The 18,985-nt window shown below is 40.6% G+C and overlaps 2 protein-coding genes across 2 annotated transcripts in view; both read left to right on the top strand.

Moving 5' to 3' along the window:
* LOC117346206 (vomeronasal type-2 receptor 26-like) overlaps nucleotides 1-3,005 on the top strand; it is a 28,915-nt gene extending 25,910 nt beyond the window's left edge. The window contains exon 5 of the mRNA XM_033915607.1: nucleotides 2,110-3,005. Coding sequence (XP_033771498.1) covers nucleotides 2,110-3,005 — 896 coding nt within the window. The remainder of the gene's footprint in view (nucleotides 1-2,109) is intronic.
* Nucleotides 3,006-3,220: 215 nt separating this feature from the next.
* Nucleotides 3,221-18,985, top strand: part of LOC117346205 (vomeronasal type-2 receptor 26-like) — a 58,905-nt gene continuing 43,140 nt past the window's right edge. Inside the window, exon 1 of the mRNA XM_033915606.1 lies at nucleotides 3,221-3,237. Coding sequence (XP_033771497.1) covers nucleotides 3,221-3,237 — 17 coding nt within the window. The remainder of the gene's footprint in view (nucleotides 3,238-18,985) is intronic.

The raw sequence follows: 18,985 nt of genomic DNA, 5'->3' as shown, positions 1-18,985 counted from the left end.
CAAAACAGCAGTATGTGAAGTTGTCATACCTGTACCCCCAAAGAGCATAATGGGCAGTCAGTTAGTGACACATTGCTCCAATCTGGCATGTTCCACCTAGAACTAGGGGAGCCTCTCAGGATTTTTACCCCTAGGCAACAGCCTAGAATTGCTCTTTCAATGGTCTTTCAATGAATACTACTTAGTCAGAATGGCCTTAATGAATAAATATAAACTTTATTTTGCCACTGGCCTCAAAATCATAGTCCATCACATGTTTCAATGGAAGCACGAAATCATAACCAAAAGAAAAGGTTCCTCAAAGCAAACTTTTAACTCTATTACCAGCTCTGGAGTTTAGTAGGCAAATTATATACAGTCCTCTTCACTAGAGCCTAAGGCTAAGCATACTTTATGCAGGAAAAATAATACAATCATATTGCTTAAATACTTCACTGTTTTACAGCAGCTGAAATAAGCAGCTCCCTGTTCCTGAGCTGTAGGATGGGAGTTTATGGCTGTGATTAATGAGCCAGCACTACTGGGCTACTGCCACAGGTAGCCATGAGAAAGAGACAAAGCAATTTACATTTCTGTGAAGCAAGTTCTTTAGCAAGGCTTTGTAGCATTCAGGCAGGAGTCAGCAAACACTGTTTCTCAAAGATGAACTCAATCCAAAACGGAGATGGTATTTAACAGAGGAAACAGCAGTTTTACACTCAGAGATTAATACATTTCTGAGAAGCATGCAGGCTAAATGTAATTAACAGGCTGCTATAGTAACAGCTTACAGCTGATATCCTCACATAGAGTTCTGTGAACAGTGAGTCAGAGTAACCAACAGGCTGAATTTCCTGCCCAGCATTTGGATCAATTTAATCAATGTTCTATACAGTGAAGAATACTGTCCCTTTGCTTAAAACACAGAGAAAAAATATTGAAAACTTTACAGTCCAAAATTACCTTCTCTGGTACCCCACAGTCTGCTTACCAGAGAAAAACAACAGTCATGAAAAACATCCACTAGACTCACATTTGTTTCAAGCCACTTCCATTTGCTCTGGCTAAACCTCAGCTGTAGCATTGTTGTCTTCCACTATCATATCCTCAACTGGCTCTGAGGAAAAGAATCCTGAAGGAAGGTTTCCTTCAACATGCTCATCTCCCATTTCCCAAACTGGTCTGCCTGCCTGATCTGGGTTAAGCTCAGTCCCATTCTGAGCTTCCTGTCTTTCCTCCTGTCCTGTTGCTCTCTGCTGAACCTCACATTAAACTGAGGGAAGAAACACACCCCCTTAGCTTCAATGGGGGGAAGGGCTTTCCTTCCTCAGCCTGGGAAGTTTCTCTGAGGGAAAACTGTCTCCCTGTTTTCTGCCTTACAGGACAAAAGTAGGACAGAGATTTCTTACTTTGCTTTGGCAGTACCTCAGGTAAGGCAAACCTTTCCTGTTATGTCTCAGTCTCGTCCTCATTGCTCATAGGGTAGTCAGCTAAATTACTGTCATGGGCTTTTGACCTGGTCTGCCCTTCTGCACCGGGGTTTGTATCATTTTCTATATTTTCCTGTGATAAACCTCGGGACAGCAGTAGGTTTGTCACAAAGTTCACTAGGGTGCCCCACTGCTCTGCTTGAATATCTGTGTGACTAGTCTACTAAGAATGCTGGCCCACTCCTGGTTTTAGTGAGTTTTTCACTTGGACTTTTTTTTGCCTAAAAATGATTCAAAATGATAGGCAAACAGAGGACAACCATATCTAGGAAATGGCCATTTAAAAAAATTAAATTATGTTATTTTCTGGTTTGAAAACAGTTATTTTCTCTAATGGATTTGTGGATTTTTTCTAAAATGTCCAAAATCATATTTAGACATCATATTGAAAATGAACCTTCACATCTATTTTCAAAATACACACAAAATAAGAGCCTATTTATTATTCACATATGGATGACCTGCTGTAAAACCACCCTATGAATGCATATCAAACTTTAACAAATGAAGCTCAATCCTATATTCTAGCATATTCTACATGCCAGAAAATAATATTGTTAAATTAAAAAAAGCAATATTTAGTTACTCTCCTACACTGATATCAATTTTGAGATGATAACAAAATATTATTTCTTCTTAGATATGGACAACTGCATGAAATGCCCAGAGGACCAATGGCCCAATGAAAAAAGAGATGTCTGTGTCCCAAAAATGATAATTTTCTTATCCCATGAAGAGCCTTTGGGAATCATTTTGACACTTATCATCATTTTCTTCTTTCTCATTACTGCTGTCATTCTGGGAATCTTCATAAAGTACCAAGACACTCCCATTGTGAGATCCAACAACCGAAACCTAAGCTATATTCTCTTAGTCTCCCTCATGCTCTGCTTCCTCTGTGCATTGATATTTATAGGCCATCCTGAGGAGGTGACCTGCATTTTCAGACAAACTGCCTTTGGAATAACTTTTTCTATCTCTCTCTCCTCTGTCCTGGCAAAAACAATCACTGTGGTAATAGCTTTCCAGGCCACCAAGCCAGGAAGCAAGCTCCGGAAATGGATGGGTTCCAGGGTCTCATACTTTATAATCCTTTCCTGTTCCCTTCTACAAGTTCTCATATGCCTTGTCTGGTTGGGTACAGCTACTCCATTCCCACATCAAAATATTCAATCAGAAATTGGAACAATATTAATTGAATGCAATGAAGGGTCAGCAATTGCATTTTACTGTGTTCTTGGTTACCTGGGATTTTTGGCTAGTATCAGCTTTATTGTAGCTTTTCTAGCAAGAAATCTACCTGACAGTTTTAATGAGGCCAAGCATATTACATTTAGCATGCTTATGTTCTGCAGTGTCTGGGTTTCTTTCATCCCAACATACCTAAGCACTAAGGGAAAGTATATGGTAGCAGTGGAGATATTTGCTATTCTAGCTTCTAGTTCTGGAATTCTGGGATGTATCTTTATCCCCAAATGCCACATTATTCTGCTGAGGCCTGACAGAAACAACAGGAAATACATAATAACAAAATAAATTGACTTTCTTGAGTGGGAAAGAAAGCAAGAATAACATTATCTCCAAAGTTTTCAGGTTCTACATTCCATTGATCCAATATTGAAAAACTAGCTGTACATTCAGTGGTCTCAAGAGGGCTGAACAAGGATAGACCGGGAAATTATCCTGATAGTAGTAATATTGAGGCACTCTCTAAATAGCTTATATTTTTAGTTTAAATGTATGGAGCCATCATGGTGGCAAAAGACATGTAAGTGATGATTTTTACAATCTGTATATCAACATGCCAGACACATGCCTAAATGCTGAATCATATTGTATTCGAATGGATTTGCAAGATATTTGGTTGCTACAATAAATTCTTACAACAACAGTAGACTCTCAATTTCTTTGTTCATCTCCTAGTCTTCACCAATTCTTTTTTGTGCTTTTTTCCTTTGCAAGGATCAGTCCTCTTTTAAAGCCATCCAGTGAGTTTATATGTTTTACTGGCACTTTACACCTTATAATTGACATTAAGAACATAAGAATAGCCTTACTGGGTCAGATCAATGGTCCATCTAGCTCAGTATCCCGTGTTTATAGAGGTCAATCCAAATCATAAGTACCTGGCAAAAATACAAATAGTAGCCTACTGGTGCCTTTAATTGGAACAATGTTTATAAAATCTGACCTTCTGTGTTTATTTATTAGATGTCTGTATAGAACATTGTCAAAGGCTTTGATAATATCTAAATATATCCAATTGTCAGGTCACCCAGTCAAGAAATTGATCAGATATGTCTAACAATACTGCCACTAGTTAATCCATGTTGCCTCATATCCTGTAATCCACTGGATTCTATAAATGTCTCTATTTATTTTGCTTTAAAAGCATTTCTATTAATTTAATTACCACCAAATTCAGACTATAGTTCCCTATTTCTTCCTTTTTTTGGAGAGGGAATACATTCAATCTTCTCCACTCCTCCAGTTCTCCAGTCCTCTGGTACCCCTCTCAACACTAGAGAAGTATTGAAAAGGTCAGCCAGTTGAGCTATCAGAACTTTCCTTTCAGTACCCTCCTTTCCTTTCCATCATCATACATTTATTTGGCCACCTTTAGTTTAGCTAGCTCCTCATGACTAATCCTCTGAAAATCGAGCATGATCTAACACACCTCCATCCCTATTTGCAATTGTCTTATGCATCCTGCTCCCAGTGAACATAGATCAAAAATATTTGTTCATCAATCCAGCCTTATCTTTATCAACTTCTATATATTTATCACTTTTATCTTTGAGTCTTACAAGGTCCCTTTTGCACTTCTTCCTATCACATATTACATTGCATTACATTAGTGATTTCTATTCCGCCGTTACCTTGCGGTTCAAGGCGGATTACAAAAAGGATCTATCTGGCCATTTCCAGAGGAATTATAGAATAGTTAGGGAATAGTCAACTTGGATCAAAGAGATGAGGTGGTTCTTGTGGCGTTAAGTTGTTTTAGAGAGAAGGGGGGCGTTAGGTTGGTTTCGATTGTTGGGTATCAGGGATTTTTTTTAATAGTATGTTTTTTATTTCTTTTCTAAATGTTCTGTAGTCAGGGGTCGTTATCAGCAAAGTAGAGAGTTGGTGGTCTAATCTCTCTGCTTGTGTGGCCAGAGGTCATTATACAGTTTTTTCCATTTGACTTCTCTGATTGGGGGGTATGTGAATGGAGTGTGGGTTCTCCTTTGTCTGCTTGAGGTGGTTCGGATTAGACAGTTGTTTAGGTATATTGGACTGTTGCCACTCATGGATTTAAATAGGAGGTAGTAGAACTTGAATTGTATTCTTGCTTGAATTGGTAGCCAGTGTGAGTGTAGGTACGCCTCGGTGATGTGGTCATGTTTCCTCAGAGAGTAGATGAGTCTCAGGGCTGTGTTCTGGATTGTCTAAAGTTGTTTAATCACGGTTGCGGGGCAGGGGAGATAGAGAATGTTACAATAATCTAGGAGACCCAGCATTAGGGCTTGGCCTAGGATCCGGAATTGAGATTTGTCGAATAATTTTCACACTTGTCTTAGGTTTCTCATGATAGCAAAGGATTTCTGTATTATTATTTTATTGATTTGTGGTTACATGGTACAGCATCTGTCAATCGTCATTCCCAGTAGTTTTAGAGTGGATTACATGGGGAATGTGGTAGTTGATTACTAGGTTTGTAATGGATTGTGTCATCATTTTCTAGGAGAATGAATTTTGTTTTTTCTGAGTTTAGTTTCAGTTTGTGGTCTTTCATCCAAGATGTTATTGTTTCTAATGTTTTATGTATAGTGTCTGTCATGGAGGGTTTTAGTAAGAACATAAGAAGTTGCCTCCACTGGGTCAGACCAGAGGTCCATAGCGCCCAGCAGTCCATTCCTGCGGCGGCCCATCAGGTCCATGACCTGTAAGGTGATGCTTGTCTAAATCATTTAATCCCCCTTGTCCTTCTATCTATACCCTATCATAACCTATCTCTACCTCTATCTGTATCCCTCAATCCCCTTATCCTTCAGGAATTTATCCAATCCTTCTTTGAAACCCAGTAGTGTACTCTGTCCTATCACAACCTCCGGAAGCACATTCCAGGTGCCCACCACCCTCTGAGTGAAAAATAATTTCCTAGCATTGGTTCTAAACCTGTCCCCTTTCAATTTCTCTGAGTGCCCCCTTGTTCTAGTGGTTCCCAGTAAGCTAAAGAATCTGTCCCTTTCTACCTTCATAATCTTGAAGGTCTCTCTCATGTCTCCTCTGAGTCTCCGCTTTTCCAGGGAGAAGAGCCCCAGCCTTTCTAACCTGTCTGCGTATGAAAGGTTTTCCATACCTTTTATCATTTTCGTCGCTCTTCTCTGAACCCTCTCAAGTATCGCCATGTCTTTCTTGAGGTATGGTGACCAATATTGGACACAGTACTCCAGATGCGGGCGCACCATCGCGCGATACAGTGGCATGACTTCCTTTGTCCTTGTTGTAATACCCTTCTTAATAATACCCAACATTAGGTTTGCTTTCTTTGAGGCTGCTGCCCATTGTGCCGTTGATTTCATCTTGCCTGGAACTGAAGTCAAGCTTACCCGCCTATAGTTCCCTGGGTCACCCCTCCATCCCTTTTTGAAGATAGGTGTGATATTTGCTATTTTCCAGTCCTCCGGGATCTCCCCAGTTTGCAAGGATAGGTTAAAAATTTGTCGGAGTGTTTCCGCTATCTCGTTTCTTAGTTCTTTTAGTACCTATGGGTGGATTTTGTCCGGACCTGGTGATTTGTCACTCTTCAATCTATCTATCTGTTTGAGGACATCCTCATGGCTTACCTCTAATTTCAACAGTTTTTCTTCTTGGTCTCCACTTATGATCTCTTCGGGTTCTGGTACATTGGATGTGTCCTCGCTCATGAAGACTGATGAGAAGAACTTATTTAACCTATCTGCTACCTCTTTTTCCTCCTTTACCACTCCCTTTCTGTCTCCATCATCCAACAGTCCTACTTTCTCCCTCACTGGTTGCTTCCCTTTAACGTATCTGAAGAACGTTTTGAAGTTTCTTGCTTCCCCAGCCAGCCTCTCTTCGTATTCTCTTTTTGCTTTCCTAACCACTCAGTGACATTCTTTTTGGAGTTAGTTGATCAAAAGGGAGAAGAATGTCATCTGCGTAGCTGTAGGAGATTATGTTTGATTTATCTAGACGTGCCGAGGGACGCAGTGTAGAGGTTGAAGAATATGGGGGATAAAGGGGATCCCTGAGTTATGCCACAGGGGTTGGACCAGGGTTCTGACTTTTTTGTTGCTTGATTTTACTCTGTAGGATCTGGTCTTTAAGAATCCTTGGAACCATGTGTGCACTTTATCTGTGATACCAATTGCATCCAGAATTTGTAGAAGAATGTTATGGTCAACCAGGTCAAATGCTGCAGATAGATCTAGTTGTATGAGGAATATTTTTTTTTTCTGTACTGAGATGTTGTCTAGCTGTGTCCAGGAGGGATCCTAGTAGTGTTTCAGTATTATAATTGGTTCTGAAGCCAGATTGTGTATTGTGGAGTATGTTGTGGTCTTCTAGGTAGTCAGTGAGGAATTTGGCTACGAGGCCTTCCATTATTTTGATATAAAGTGGTATTGATACTATGGGTCTGTAGTTGGAAGATTGATCCGTTACTCCTTTAGGGTCTTTTAGGATAGGGGTGACAATGATTTCCCTGAAGTCTTGTGGGAAAAGGCCATCTGTGAGCAGTGTTTGCATCCATTGTAGGAGGAGAGAGCGGAATTTGTAGATATGGAGGGCAATAGTAGATATGAAGGGCAATAGTTTAGGTCACAGGCTGCGTGACTGTATTTTTTGTAGAGTTTGTTGAAGTCTGACCATTGTATAGTGGGGAAGAGGGACCAGGTTCTATCTGCTGCTGTAGATTCTTTGAGGGGATTATAGTGATCTCATCTAGGAGAGTTGGGTTTCTAGTGAGGTTGGTCCTGGCATTTGTGATTTTATTTTTTAAGTGTTCTGCTAGGGGGAGCGGTGTTATCAGTGGCCAAGTAAGGTTTGGTGTCTGTGAGTTCTTTCAGTATTTGGAATAGTTTTTTTGTGTCTTGGATTTCTCTCCCTATTATGTTGTTGTAGTATGTCTTTCTTTTGTCTTTTAATTGTAGCTTGTATTGTAGGATGAGTATTTTCCATGCGATTTTTGTGGGTTCTTGGTTAATTTTCCTTCATTTTCTTTCGAGTCGTCTGCATTGTCTTTTGAGTAGGAGTAGTTCGTTGTCAAACCATTTGTCAGATCGCCTGTTGATTCTGGTTTTTGCTTGATTTTAGCTCATTTAAGGTGGCTTTACTTAAGCTGCGCCATTGTGAAATGAAGTCTTTGGGGTTAGATTCTTGGATTAATTTGTCTGTTTTTGACCAGAATTTGGATGGGTCGATATGTTTACGCGAGTTGTAGTTAGTTTTTGGGATTTTGGTTTAGATTTGTTTTTGGCCCAGTTGATATTGTTCCCCCATTTTACCATGTTGGGGCAAGGATCTAGACATTCTGATTATGAATTCTGGCACATACATAGAATTTAGGAAACATGTAAAAAGGTATTTGTTCATCAAATATATAGGCTATTAAATTACTCTATTTATTTATTATAACTCTTTCTTTTGTAAAGCACATAGATCTTTATGATCCTGCAGTATAGAAGCCAATTGTTATGTTATGTTGGCTATTTTTAAAATTCTTATTTGCATATTTGCTTTCCTGACTGCTCAACTAGCCTCTCAGTTCCTTTACTTCCTTCAAGACAGTTTATAAATGGAACCACTTCCTGCTTGGGTAACATTTTCCTCCTCTTTTACTAAGGTGCGCTAACCAAATTAGTACACACTAAACACTAATGCTTCCATAGACTAAAATGCACACATTAGCATTTAACGTGCACTAAATTGATTAGTGTGCGCTAATCGATTAGCACACCTTAGTAAAAGAGGGCCTTTCTGTCTGCATAGAGACAGATGTAACCCGAACAACAGCTTTGGTGATACAATGTTATCCAGTCATACTGTGGATACACAAGTACTCACACCTGATAAAAAAGAGAAAAAGTCAGAAAAAATCCTATCAAAACAATGCCCTGACCCTAATTGGCTGAAGAGCCTATAATTCAAAAGATCAGCCTTGGGGTTGAAGGGAATTAAACACTAAATAAAAATTGTAGTAGGTTTCTGGATCTTGCCGTGTCTGAGTAGAAAGAACTGATGTTTCAGCCATCATGCTGAAGAAAGCCAGAGCATGATGGCTGAAATGTCAGTTCTTTCTACACAGACACGACAAGACCCAGAAACCTGCTACAATCATGATGCTAGCCATGGAAGTGTCCAAGCAGACTGGAAGACTTGAACATCAAGGTCAAAAGAATTGCCAGTAGGGATTATCTCTCCCACATGGCTGGGCTAAAGACTCCGTTCTGTGAATTCAAATAACAGACATGAGGAAAAGCCATGTAATAAACAATCAGAATTTATTGACAGAGCTCCCATTGTCTGGGAAGAGCAAGCCATCAGAATTTCAGTGTTCTTCAAAAGGAGAAAGCAAGGACAAGCAGATTTATACCCCATGTGATATCATTTGTAATAATTAATATACTTTAAAATACAGTGGCACAGTTGGTCACATGATTTTCTTTGCCTTACGTCAATGTTACATTTAAATCCTTAATTTTAATGTTAAGTTCTGTAGCCAAGCCACAGTCCCGGACCGGAACTCAACAGCACCTCTAGTGGCTACAGCAAGTAAGCACAAGAGCGTGTGACCCGGCCTGGAGTCACCCTGCAGGAACGGACTGACACACTAGTGGAACTTACAATAATCCAAAAATAAAAACACCAAGAACGGATAAATAGTAAATGCTTCACTTTTACTTGGTAACCAAAAATAGGTCAGAATGTCACCAATAATGCACAAAGCAAAAACTCAAAAGAAGGCAAATAAACAAAGCAGAAAAAGTTCCAACTTTTTTCTCTTCTTTAAACTCAGTTAGTAATGTTTGAGCTAAGGCTCTCCTTATAGCCAGCACAGCCTGTATTCCAAAACAGGTGCAAAATCAAATCCCAGTCATATGTGTTACTTTCAAACAGTTCACAGTTTCTCAAAATAAAGCCTCTAGCAGCAATTTGCAGTTCTGCTAGGATTAGGAGAGTGTCTTAGGTTTGCTAAAAAAGCTTTTTCAAAGGCTTTCCAAAATTCCCTCCCTGGGTGACAGCAAACCTCTCCCCAGAGACACTCCCAGCTTCACAAAGGAAAAACAAAATAGTAAAGTTCCAACAAAACACAATCCCAAAACCAAAAAGTTACAAAACAAAACTCACTGTTTGAGGTTTACTGCTTGTGGCTGGTGGATAAACCAACCTCCATGGCTTCAACAGAAGGCTCCAATTGTTCAGGCAAGAATTTTTGTATCTCCATCGGAAGCTCTATGTCAGCCAAAGATTCATTCAGGGCATCTCCAGCTTCCTGTACCTCCATAGGTGTGGCTTGGTCGCTCCTGTTTGGCCCAGGGAGATCTTCAGGGAGAAAATGCCTAAACCTTCTCCCTAGCTTGCCTGCCTGTTTGTTCCTCACTGCTGGCTTTTCTATCCTAGGGACACGCCCTAACCTGGCTGAGTCAGCAGGGAACCAGGTAGCTCTTGGGCTCCTCCGGTGGTGACCCAAATACTCCCTACCTACTGGATTCTCAGTAAGATAAGGCTCCCCTTGGTGGTTGCCGGGGAAATTATCATCATCAGGGCCAGGACGGATCTTGTAAACTCCCTTCTTGGGTTTACCCTTTATTTTACTTTCTGGCTTAACTGGGACGCTGGCAGGTGCAGAGCCTGTCTGGTCACAGTTCATTCTAATGTTAGTTTTTTTAAACCCAGCAGCTGGCAGTGTTTCACTATTTCTTTCTAAATCACTTTTGATCTCTGACCTTTTCAGACACCAATCATGTCAGTAAAAAGTCCTACTTCCTGCAGATACATCTGAACATCTGTATGACCTCACAATTAGCTTTGTATGTTTTAATCTATAAGGAACAGATTTTCTCTGTAAAACACCCAAGCTTCCTGTTCCTCTGAGAACCTTATCTATAAACTCCATGGTTGGATATGAAGAATGGTACATCAATTTGACTGTCTTAGGAGTCAAAAATCAATCTTCTGGACTTCCATAGCATAGCTAGAATGCTAGAATGCAGAAACAGCAAATTTAGACAATAAATTCCAATCTGTGAGTTTAATCACTAATTACAAGGCCTCAAGGCTGAGTTATAGGTACTGTATTTTAACTTATTCGCTTAATTTTGATTCATTCACAATCTCAGTTTTCATATCAGTGACAACTATCTCACACCTGTAAATTCCAGGAAATCTTCAACAGAAGCCTAAGAGAACATTAAACAAAGACTTTCCTCAACTGCTACATATGCCCTGAAATGCAATCTAAAATACTAATCTAAATTAAAACACGTTATATCAAACCCTAACAAAGATTCTAAAGGTACACTAATGCCTAAACTAACTTTGCTGAACAAGCAGAGTACTGAACTAAAAGAGTAAAAGAAAAGGAAATTGAAATAACCTACTGAAGCCCATGTGTCATTTTCCCAAGTTTGAATGTCAGCAGTAAAATATTCCAATGGAGTTTTTCTTCCCCTTAGCAGATCCATGCACCAAAATCCAGTACTTAGCATGCCCATTTTTATTATAGCAAAAACATCTCTCTTAGTTTTTTGAAAATTGATGTGTTTATGTTGAGTGCATCTATGTTTCTTAAATCATTTTTGGAAAAAAAAATCCAAAATCTTTGGAATGTAGGAGATGCTAACATTTTTTTATACACTGGTATAAGAACATAAGAACAGCCTTACTGGGTCATACCAATGGTCCATCAAGCCCAGTAGCCTATTCTCACAGTGGCTAATCCAGGTCACTAGTACCTGGCCAAAACCCAAGGAGTAGCAATATTCCATGCTACTGATCCAGAGCAAGCAAATGCTTTATCCTGTCTTAATAACAGACTATGGATTTTTCCTCCAGGAATTTGTCCAAACCTTTTTTACAACCAGCTAAAGCTATCCACTTTTACCACAACCTCTAGCAATGTATTCCAGATCTTAACTATTCTCTGAGTGAAAAAATATTTCCTCCTATTGGTTTTAAAAGTATTCCCCTGCAGTTTTATCGAGTGTCCCCCTAATCTTTGTAATTTTTGGTGGAGTGAAAAATTGATCCACTTCTATCTGTTCTACTCCACTCAGGATTTTATAGACTTCAAACATATATCCCCTCAGCCATCTCTTTTCCAAGGTGAAGAGCCCTAACCTTTTTACTCTTTCCTCATAAGTTCCATCCTCTTTATCATCTTGGTCGCTCTTCTTTGAACCTTTTCTAGTGCCACTATATTGTTCTTGAAATAATGAGATCAGAATTGAATGCAATAGTCCAGGTGAGGTTGCATCATGGAGCGATACAGAGGCATACCAGGAGAGCAGAGGGACTCCTTAGGGGGCACTACAGTTAACTTCACATAAAATGCTCACATATTCATCTCATCATAATTGCCTTATAATGTATAGTGAGTCCTACAGCACCCATCTTAAACCTACTGGACCCAACTATATACCACACCTATAGTCCTTATGCCTGCAGGTGTCACCTATATGTATGTACAGTAAGATTTGTATGGATTTTGGAAAGCTCTCATATTCCACCATAAGTGTAGTAGAGTAGGATATAACCTGAGTCCCCTTCTCTATGGTTGACTTCACCATCCACTAGGCTACTCCAGAGACCTGCTTGCTGCTCTACTAGGAAAGGTCATAACATCTGAAGCTATTATATAGGCAGGTATGTACTGACATCCTTGGGGGTTGGGAGGTAGTCACTGACCACTGGGGGAGTGTGACAGCCATATCTTCTTCCCTGCAGTGGTTATCTGGTCAGTTGGGCCATCTTTTGACACTTATTTCTTATTAACACAGGACTAGCCCCAGGCATCCAAATTGTGTCCTGGACATATTCTTAAATGTTTGATTATAGCAGGAAAACACCCAAGTTATAAGTCCATACAACATCTCTAACATACCTCCTTGAGATTTTGGTGAAATTCTGATCAATAGCATAGTTGCATAGGTCTCTTTTTACAAAACTACGATAGTAGTTTCTAATGCGGGGAGCCACGCTGAATGGCCCGCGCTGCTCCTGACGCTCATTGAGTTCCTATGAGCATCGGGTAGCAGTGCGGGCCATTCAGTGCAGTTCCCCACACTAGAAACTGCTATCGCAGTTTCGTAAAAGAGGGGGATAAGTTTCAAAAATAGCAAATTGAAAGGGCTTGGCAGATAAACGCACACCTTTATGCCACTTTTTGGATTTTTTTTGTCTTTTGAGTAAATGAGCTTGTGCTTAAATGGCTAGGGCCTTTGAACTGGATGGCCCTCCCTTTACATGCAGGTCATTTAGGGGTCCTTTTACTAAGGTGTGCTAGCTGATTTAGCATGTGCTAACTGATTTAGCATGTAGAAATCAATTTAACTCGTGCCAACCATTAGCGTGCGCCAAACGCTAACACTTCCATAGACTATAATGGATGCATTAGCGTTTAGTGGGTGCTAACTATTAGCGTGCACTAAATCGATTAGCATGCACTAAATCAGTTAGCGCATGCTAAATTGGCTAGCTCAACTTAGTAAAAGGACCTATTAGACAGGGAGATAAGGAGTCAAAGACAAGAACTTGAAATGAATATGGGCTTTAAGTGCTCTCTAAAAATAATTCTTCTCCCCTGATTACAGTATTGGACACTGTGAAAAATATTTTTTCTACCAACTAATAATGTCATAGTTTGTAAAAGTCCATTATTTGGTAAAGTCTTTACATAAAACTGCTAGTATCATTTAGTGGGACCATAGGCTCTCTACATATAAATAGTGTCTCTTCTAAAATTGCTACTGGTATATACATGATGATTTGCATAAATCATACATGCATAAATATACATATTGCACTTGTAAATGGCACATAGAGCTTATAAAATCATCTTCATGGTCTCCTTGTACCATATCTTTTTTAGTTCAAATCTATTTTATTAAGCAACAGTAAATACAACGGCAATAACAACCATGGGATACATTTTCATCAAACACCCGCGGAGGACTGGACTTTTATGTCCTCCCCGGACCCACCATACCCCCACCCCCCAACAAAGAAGCCCCTACCCCCCACCCACCCCTCTCCATCCCCCCACAGATACAGATAAACTCGTAAGCAGGGAACAGCATAGACACCGCGAAGCACAGGTTCAGAGGTGGAGTCTATTCAAGACCCGACTACGACTCTCAGGATCTTTTTTAATTTTATTTCTCAAAATGAAGATTCAGCACTATATATGAACTGGCTCACCATTTTCCACAAAGTCATTTACACCTTCAAAACACTTTTTTTTTTTTTTTTTTTTTAGTTCAGTGATCATTATTGAACTTACATCTTTATTTGGAACTTACATAAATAACAAAAATACTTTGGCCATCTGTCCAAAAGTGAACGTAGTACAGAAGTATAAATTCAACAGCTGAACGTCCCTTTGCTAAATCCATGCTGGCTGCTTAAAATGATATTGTGGCCAGCGGAAAGATGCAAAAGTATGATGCATAAGAACATAAGAATTGCCGCTGCTAGGTCAAACCACTGGTCCATCGTGCCCAGCAGTCCGCTCACGCGGCGGCCCTCTGGTCAAAGACCAGCACCCTTAGACTAGCCCTACCTGCATATGTTCCAGTTCAGCAGGAACTTGTCTAACTTTTGAATCCCTGGAGGGTGTTTTCCCCTATGACTGTCTCCGGAAGAGCGTTCCAGTTTACTACCACTCTCTGGGTGAAGAAGAACTTCCTTACAATACATTCAGGTGAAATTTCATTCAATGAGAAATCTTTAAGAAATGTGACTCTGGTCATTTACTCACTGATTGGGGAAACAGGTTAGGTCGTAAGTATCCCTGCTCTGCAAGGACAGACTCTTGGGGCTCCTTTTACGAAAGCGCATTAGGGCCCTAATGCTCGGAATAGTGTGCCCTAAAATGCCATGTGCGCTAGCCGCTACCACCTCCTCTTGAGCAGGCGGTAGTTTTTTGACTAGCGTGTGCTAATCTGGTGTGTGTGCTAAAAACACTAGCGCACCTTCGTAAAAGGAGCCCTTAAACTACAAAGACGCCTATTCTTCTTTGGAGCTAGTATAAATGTGGTTGTGGACATTTGGGCATTTGCTTAGGTTTGTATGGACATTTGTTTAGGGATATGTGAGACTAGTTCTAGGAAAGGTACATGAATGTCTATTGCATTTATAAATAGATTTTCAATATTGGTTCCTTTTTCCAACCTGAGCACAGGTGTCCAGTCATAAAATCCCTAATCACATACACAATATCCTTGATTAGTGTCATCGTACTGATCTCTACACATTTCAGCCAAATTAATGTTTGTCCCTCTGTTAATATGAGTTTAGCTTTAAAAATAAAAACAGCAAACTATATTTAATGTTAAATGCACAGAACTAGAGCAGAAGTCCCTTGAGGGTAAATTGTAAGGAGAAAACACTATAAAGCTACTGGATCCTTAGTGGGAAAATTAAACTCAAACTCATCAACAGGATTCTATGACCCTTTCCCCTTCTCATTAATTTGATTTCTGCTTCTTTGGTTAAATTGATCCACCAGGCTAGACTGGTGAACCCTGTCACCGGAAGTATAGGAACTGGGTAGGATGCTGGAAAAGGAAAAGTGGGGGGGGGGGGGGGTAGGAAGGAGTTAGGCAAGGGATAGAGTTAAAATGATGTGTGAGATAAGCTGAGGATAGTGATTGGTGTGAATGTATTGTTGTGAGGAGGAGAAAGGTGATGTGTGAATGGATGTGATTGGGCAGCATTTTGAAGGTTCTGATTAGTTGTGTGCGTGTGGTAATATTTGGCAGGCTGGGTTTTATTTTTTGGGGGGGAGTGAGTTGGGATGGGTGGTGGAGAAATAAGATTGCTGAAGGGAAAAAAATTGGGGTATGACTGAGGCTAGGTAGGTGGTGGGGTAGGTAGTGGATGGGATTGTCGCAGATTTTTGTTAGGGTGAGTATGGTATTTGTGGAATTGTCGGGAAAGTTTATATGGCTGGGGGGTATGGAGTTCCTGTACAAGTTGGCAGATGATAAAAGAGGGGCACTCATGAGCTTTACTGCCACAAGTGGGACTCGTGACCTAACATTACCGTGGGTCATGATATTGGAAACTGGCAAGGTTTGCCAAAAATGGATGAGCTAGTTTCATGAATGAAGGGCTCATGGGGAGGAGAAGTGAGGTTGTGATAGCCACAGGGGATTGTGTGAAATATTATTGAAATTGATTATGATTGTTAACTATGTTAAAGTTTAATAAAGCTGCAGCCAAACTTTATGCCACAATTAACTTTGTTGTGTAGTAATTGAATTGTTAATTGTATATTACATTACATTACATTAGGGATTTCTATTCCGCCTGTGCCTTGCGGTTCTAGGCGGATTACAATATAGAAAATATCTGGGACATTCCAGTAGAATTACATTTCAGGATAGGAGTAAGTTACAGGAACAGTGAAGAGTTATGATATTACAATTTCACAGAAGATATTACTTATTACAGAAGATAATACATATAGCAGAAGATAATGCATTTTACAGAGGTAATACATGTCAACTCGATCAGTTAAGTCGGGTGTAGTGTAGAAGAGTTACAGTACATTCTTGATCACAGACAAAGAGATAATATGGATGAATGATTCCGAAGTCGTTGATTGGGAACTCGTTGGGCGGTGGTTAGAGTGATGGGAGATATTTTTTGAACAGTAGTGTTTTTATTTCTTTGCGGAACTCTTTTATGTCTGTTGTTTTGGTCAGTAATTTAGAGATGTCAGAGTCTATTTTGGCTGCCTGTGTCCCCAGGAGGTTGTCGTAGAGTTTCTTACGACAAGTACCGTTGAGTGGTGGATAGGTGGATAGGTATATGTTAACGGATGGTGACAGAGTGTGAATGCAAATGTTATAGATCTACTCCAGTGTGAAAATTTGACCCCATTTTTGTTTCTATTTTAGTGATTCAAAGGTGCATTTGTGTGGTGAGATCATGGAGAACTCTGCAGCATCTTCAACCAGGCCAATAAATTAAGTACAGTCACAGCAAAGTTTTCATTAAACTATTTCATAATTTTGAAGATGAAAGCTCATTCAATTTGGATTTTCTTAATGCCTTTTTATGTCCTATGGAAATTTACAGACTGTTCACATTTTTCAAAGTTGGGTTATTTGATAACACCTGGATACCACATGAATGGGGATATCACAGTTGGGGGAATAGTAAGTGTATTAGTTTCAAATCTATACCAACTACCATCCTTCACAAATCCCCCCAATATGAATCGATTTAAAAGGTAAGTAACAGTGTTTAGCAGATTCATATTAGGGTTATGTTGTAAAATTTATTGTTATATTGGATAGTCACAAATGTACATATTTCCCCTTCAGCCTCTCCACATCCCTAAGACTAGCACATAAACTAACTATATGCATCACATAACTGTCACTCATCCTGCCTCATCCAGTAAGATTGCATGTAGTGGGAGAAGAGGTGGCCCTTCAGTTTTCCTATTGTCAAGAAGAATTCTAAATTTAGGTTCTTAAAACTTTGGAGGCCAAGGAGTAGGATAAGGGAAAGGAATAAAATGAAATTAATATATCAGGATAAAGCTGCTAATCAGTAGAATTTTGGACACATTATAGCTTAATATCTAACTCAGATTTTGATCCAAATTTCATTCAAGGTTGGAAAAATTTTAGCAATCAGTTTTTAAACAATATTGCACCTTTGAAAAAATGTAGGAAAAGATATTTATCAGACAGCTGGTATGATACTGATTTAATGGTTTTAAAGTGAGAATTACGTAAATTGGAAAGAATCCTATATAATAAAACCCTAAGGGTTTCGTGTTCCCTGCCGCCGTGGTGTGTGATCCGTGGCCGTGTTCCATTTTAGAACAGGCAGGGAACACCTGGCCACTCCCCTCCTCCCATCCTCACTCACCAACTGCTGCTGCTGGAGGAAGCTACAGGCAAGCTCTTTCCCAGCGGCACCAGAGCCGCATCATCGCTGCCCAGTACCGCTGCCGAAGCCGCTCTTCAAAGGAGCCTGGTGAGAATAGCGGCCGCCTGTAACAAACTTCGCAGGCCGCTCAGCACCTCAGTAGCACGTTTCCTCTGATGTACGCGATCGCGTCAGAAGGAACTTGCTACTGAGGTGCATAGCAGCCTGCGAGGTTCGCTATAGCTGGCCGCTATCCTCACCAGTCTGCAAATGAACATGCTGGACGGGGAGCAGGTAAGGGGCGCTGATGGGCCAGGGAGCAGGGAAGAGGGACAGGGGGAGCACGGAAGAGGTGCTGATGGACGGGGGACAGGGGGAGCACAAAAGAGGTGCTGGTGGGCCGGGGAGCTGGGAAGAGGGACAGGGGGAGCACGGAAGAAGTGCTGAAGGACGGGGGAATAGGAAAGAGGGACAGGGGGAGCACAAAAGAGGTGCTGGTGGGCCGGGGAGCAGGGTAGAGGGACAGGGGGAGCACGGAAGAGGTGCTGATGGATGGGGGAACAAGAAATGAACATGAACAGCTGCAAATGAACATGCTGGACAGGGGGAGCAGGTAAGGGGCGCTGATGGACCGGGGAGCAGGGAAGAGGTACAGGGGGAGCACGGAAGAGGTGCTGATGGACCGGGGGGAAGGGAAGAGAGACAGGAGGAGCCCAAAGAGGTGCTGATGGACTGGGGAGCAGGGAAGAGGGATAGGGGGAGCATGGAAGAGGTGATGATGGACTGGGGAGCAGGGAAGAGGGACAGGGGGAGCACAGAAGAGGTGCTGCTGGACACGGGGGACATAAAAGTAAGGGAGAAGGGCTACTGCTGGACAGGGGAGCTGGCAAGGGGTGGTGGTGGACAGCAGAGGAAAAAGAGACAGAAAGAAAGAAAGACAGACAGAAAGCAGCCAAGGAGAGAGAGAGAGAGAAAGACACATCTATTCTAGCACCCGTTAATACTTAAAGACTAGTATGGTATAAATTAGGGAAAGATGAGTATAGACTTATTTGGCGAATAAAGGTTAAAGAATATAAAAGAATGATTAAAGAAAAGTATTGTAAACATTACTCTCAAACCATTAATTCTACTACTTTAAATAGTAAAGAACTTTTCATAACAGTCAATTCTTTGATATTGATTTACATAAATGTTCTAATACAGATTTTCCACCTACTGCTGAAAACTTAGCCAACTAGTTAGCTACAAAATTACATAATCTGAGATCGTCTCATGTAGGTTCAAGCATAGATTTACCAATCACTCAGGGGTCCTTTTACTAAGGCGGACTAGCCGTTTTAGTGCACGCTAAATGCTAACTCATCCATTATATCCTATGAACATGTTAGCAC

The sequence above is a fragment of the Geotrypetes seraphini genome, chromosome 12 (genome assembly GCF_902459505.1).
Source record: "Geotrypetes seraphini chromosome 12, aGeoSer1.1, whole genome shotgun sequence".
Taxonomy (NCBI): Eukaryota; Metazoa; Chordata; class Amphibia; order Gymnophiona; family Dermophiidae; genus Geotrypetes; species Geotrypetes seraphini.
Note: the sequence above shows the minus strand (reverse complement) of the source record. Positions and strands in the feature narration are given on the sequence as shown.